At 34.3% G+C, this 4,473-nt stretch overlaps 2 protein-coding genes across 2 annotated transcripts; both read right to left on the reverse strand.

The window, feature by feature from the left end:
• Positions 1–117: 117 nt before the first annotated feature.
• Positions 118–435, reverse strand: VCUG_02645 (uncharacterized protein; the record flags this gene model as incomplete). The annotated part of the gene is made up of 1 exon (XM_008077462.1): positions 118–435. One exon carries the CDS (start codon positions 433–435, stop codon positions 118–120), a length of 318 nt encoding a protein of 105 aa, XP_008075653.1.
• A 1,221-nt stretch (positions 436–1,656) lies between these two features.
• Positions 1,657–1,968, reverse strand: VCUG_02646 (uncharacterized protein; the record flags this gene model as incomplete). The annotated part of the gene is made up of 1 exon (XM_008077463.1): positions 1,657–1,968. The coding sequence occupies one exon, from the start codon at positions 1,966–1,968 to the stop codon at positions 1,657–1,659; it is 312 nt and encodes a 103-aa protein (XP_008075654.1).
• Between the last annotated feature and the right edge of the window lie 2,505 nt (positions 1,969–4,473).

A 4,473-nucleotide genomic window follows, 5' to 3' on the forward strand; every position in this document is an offset into this window, starting at 1 on the left:
ATTAGTGTTTAGTTTATTTTTATTTTTTTCAATCTTCAGTTTTTCCTGCTCCATTGCCAACTTGTAGTTGGAAATTAACATTTGAAGATTTTTTTTACATTTTACGTTTTTGTTAACTTAAACATTTTTTTTCGTTTTTTTTATTTTTTTTGTTTTTTTACATATTTTCTTGTTACAGATTGATGGGCTGTCAATCTGTTTTTTCGTCTCTTTTGCATTTGTTTCGCCAAATGAGACAGGCATAGTATTTTTTTGAACTACAACGCAGTGTCTGCGCTCGTAGTTCGGCATCGTAACCTGCACTTGTTTTTTAAGTGTGGCGGATATCTTGGCTTGTGCCTTTTCCAGCGCACATTTCCTTTTAAACTCCTCAACTTCCTTTTTAATCGACGTTATTTTTTCGCCACTCTTCATCTTGTCGATCCAAGTCTCCATAATAAATTTTTGCAGCCTTGTAAACGGCTTAGCAAATGGTTTAACAACAGCTTCCTTGATGGAAGAAGAAGATTTATCAGAAGAATTGTAATTTTAAAAGTGTGTGTAAACTTGCGGCTTACACTTCGGCTGCACCACTTGGTGTGTCCGTTTACTTTTTTTGTTTTCTATTATTATGACTAATGATTAATTAATTGCTTATGGTTTACTAGCACAGCAAATTTGATACCCATGTAAAAACGATGATGATGTTCTCAGCCATAATAATGGTTAATGCAAGTATGTCATACGAGTACTTACTGACAAAAAACATATTTTGTCACTAAAAATCGTTAGTTATCGGCAAAAGACATTCTACAGTCAAAAGGTTGCAATGTCAGTTGACTCCCATTTGGCATTCTTCTTATCGATTTTGGCAGATTGATAGCAGGTTCTAGTATCAAGAGCTTTTAGTTGCTTGTGAATCGGCAAATATTCAATTGGACGTACCAAGGCTTCTCTATAATAATAGTGGTGTAAAAGATGGTACGATCCATTATGCAAATGTTCATAAATATGATGCCACAAGTATATGGATATTCAAAAAGCATTTAATCGACCTCCCAACAGTTTCAGCAGAAGAATTTACTGATTCTCACGGGACAGGTTCGCGACTAAAATACGTTCCAAGGTAGGAAGCGTGGATTACATATTGAGCCACTGTACAAAGATATTTGAACACAGTAAATGTCAATATATCACAATAGCATTATCTGTTTGGATTCCATACGTCACCTGCCAACCCTAGATTGCTTTGATCAACAAAGACTGTGAACAATAACTGCCAAAAATTAATATCCAAGAAAAAAAGGAGGGTAAACCTGCATTAATACATCGAAATACAGCTCAATTTTTATTTATAGAGTTCCCAAATAACTCTCTCTTCATCGCACACTTGATTATTTGCATCTTGTCAAATCATGCTCTGACGAAAAAAGCTTATGAAGGACATATACATTTCTTTAGATACGCAATAACTCATATGACTAATAACAAGTACTTTAAACTGTTTGAGTGTTATAAAAATACTTTCGATAAAGCTATTTGGCTGCTTTTGCATAATTTTTAATGATTCCTGAATTTCATCTGGAAGTTTCGGTGCTCCATGTATCACCAGTTTCTTAATGTCTATAAAAGCTGCAAAGTCTCCAAATGATATAAGTGCGATTAGTTCCCCCTGTGTTACACATATTTGATATGAAGAGTATGGTGTTTTAGGTACGCTATGTTCTTACTCTCCACCAAATGCTTTTCGTTAGTACCAGCATTAGCAGATTGAAATTTGCGATCATTTTGATTATCGGGGCTTTTAAATGATGATAGTATAGATCTACTGTCTATGTGAAACCCACTCAGCCTGTTTAAAGGTTCCATTGACTTTACCAGTTCACTAATAGTCAGCTCAGAACTGATGAATAGATCCTCCAATGAATCTTTCGAATGGCATTTTCCCAACAATAGTTCATTATTAATATTCGAACTACCAAGCAGCATTACTTCGATATACTATAGTAATTTCTGCTCACTTATAATTTTGATGAGTGCTTCATTTACACATCCGCACCTATTTTTTTAGTGATTGTAGTCCTTTCACTTTTACTCCATGGTGGATCCACTCAGCTCAAAATCACAATAATAGCATCAATTTCCAGAAAGTCGAGAGACAATTCAGTGTTTACATCAAATAATCGTGGCTGTCTTGGACCATCTACCATATTTTTTTCGAGCACAACATTTACAAGTTTGCCGTCACATATGTAGTTTGTACAAATGGTTAGATCGATGTTAATTGTTGTACAGCGTACTCAACACACAGTCCGAAGTTGCATGTATCCAGCATGTATATTGTACTTGTAAAAGCAGATTTTCTTACACAATTCTCTCAATGCCACATTAATTTCTTTCGGTTGCTTCTCAATACTTTTTGAAGTGAGAAAAATACATCCAGTAAAACTTAGACTTTCTAGTGTCATTTTGCTCACTTCCTCTAAGAACTCATCAGTTACAAAAATATGCTTCACTTTAAGTGTTCGTAATTTTGGAGTTTTTTCGAGATTAATGAAACTTGCACCGTTTTACAAGATTTACCGTTTATACTTGTATATTCATGCATCAAGTTTAGAAGATACAGATCGGTACTGAAATCGAATTGTTGCATTGTATCATTGAGATTGATATCAGACAAATTTTGTGAGGAACTACGAACAACAACTGTTAAATACACATGATCGAGTTCTTTAAAAACACTTTTCATCATCTTAATTTTCTTCTCGTCAATAAAAACCTTCAATCCCCCCATTAGCTCTGCATTATCTTCCTGTTGAGCAGAAAAATACAAGCTGAACTTCTTTGCCTCGTAGACAAATTATATTGCCTTTGAATACTCGTGATTGAATCTTTGCTCGTTCATGTACCTGTTGCACCTTTCTAGATCCTTACTGAGTGTTTGATCATTTAGATCCTTGAGATATTTCACAATGCGAGCACACCTGAGATCCAAGTGTTCTTCAGGTTCATCCAGTAAGTGCTCAAGATCATCCCTAAGTTCTTTCTCTGCGACATATTCTGAGCCGTCATCACCCTTTTTAACGTCTGTGTTGGCACATAACAATTGATGGATCGACAATAGTTTGCTATAAAAATCATGGTATCCACAGAATTCATTCCTTTTATAGTTTTAAATTTGCAAAAATGATAAGGAAATTCATTCTTATCGGTACGTGCTTTTTTGACACCTCACATGTGAAAGTCATGTGATTAGAGGAGAATGCCAGCACTAAATTATGATTTTTTTTGATATTGACAATCATGCTGCACACATTTTTACAAGTTTAGTGTGTTCTTTTCTTGTTTATGGCATCGATCACACAAGATAGGCCTGCTTTTCTCATCAACCTGTTACAGAAAATGATAAACTAGTTGTTTGCATGAACGAAGTATTCATGGTCAACACACTGTTGTTAATTGTGTGCACTTCTGTACGATATAAGAATATGATGATTGAAGAATAAAAGTATTGTTGAGTGATGAGTACGTTGTTGTTAAACACATATTTTGCTTTTGATCAGAAAACTCATATTGTGATTGTGTTGATCTACCTCAAGAAAAGCTGAACGCTACATTACAATATGCAATTATCAATACATCATCATAGTTATGTTGAATACAATGCATATACACTAATTGTATTGTGTATGCTAGTATCGCTGCATTTCTTTTCCTGTCATCATTTCCACACCAGATGAATTTCTTATCATCAAATCGATTCGAACAAATATTGAACATAAATGTCATCAATGTTGATCAACTGGTGTTGATATAAAATGTTACCTGCATTTGTTTTTCTAATGTTGGAACTACTTAAAGCACTGTTTGAAGTATTTTTTTGTGAGTTGTTTAACAAACCGATTGTAATAATCAGTACTCGTCTTCTTTATGTTATTTTGTACAATGTTTTAGTTACGCATGTTGTTTCATTGTAGCATACTGTGCTCAGCACGAGATGGAGGTGTTTGAATGAAGCGATCAGATTTTGTTAGTTTGTGCAAAAGATACATTCTGACAAATATTTTATTCGATCAGTAAAACATACGCATTCTTTCCCATTATGCTGCATATTATAGTCCTGGCATGAAATATCAGTTTGTCTGCGTCAAAGTTGCATGTATAGTTGATTGATACAATGAATCTGATGTCATCATAACAACAAAAATAAAATAATTTGGAATGTAACCAGACCATGATCTGCATAAACATGCCCAGAAACGAAAATATGAAAAATATTTGTTTTGTGCAGGAGCTGTACCTTGAGCCAATGAAAGGAAACAGAAATAGACACATTTGGAGTTAATTCGAAATAATATAACATTTTGACTACTCGTTAAATATGCAAAATATGTTACTGTTCTCATGCAATGTTGTGGATCGTAAAGCATCAGCACGACTAGCAGTAAAAAGGAATTTTGCAACGTATAATGTGTAGTGGACTGTGTGTTGCGC

Source organism: Vavraia culicis (genome assembly GCF_000192795.1).
Source record: "Vavraia culicis subsp. floridensis unplaced genomic scaffold supercont1.97, whole genome shotgun sequence".
Lineage (NCBI taxonomy): Eukaryota > Fungi > Microsporidia > Pleistophoridae > Vavraia > Vavraia culicis.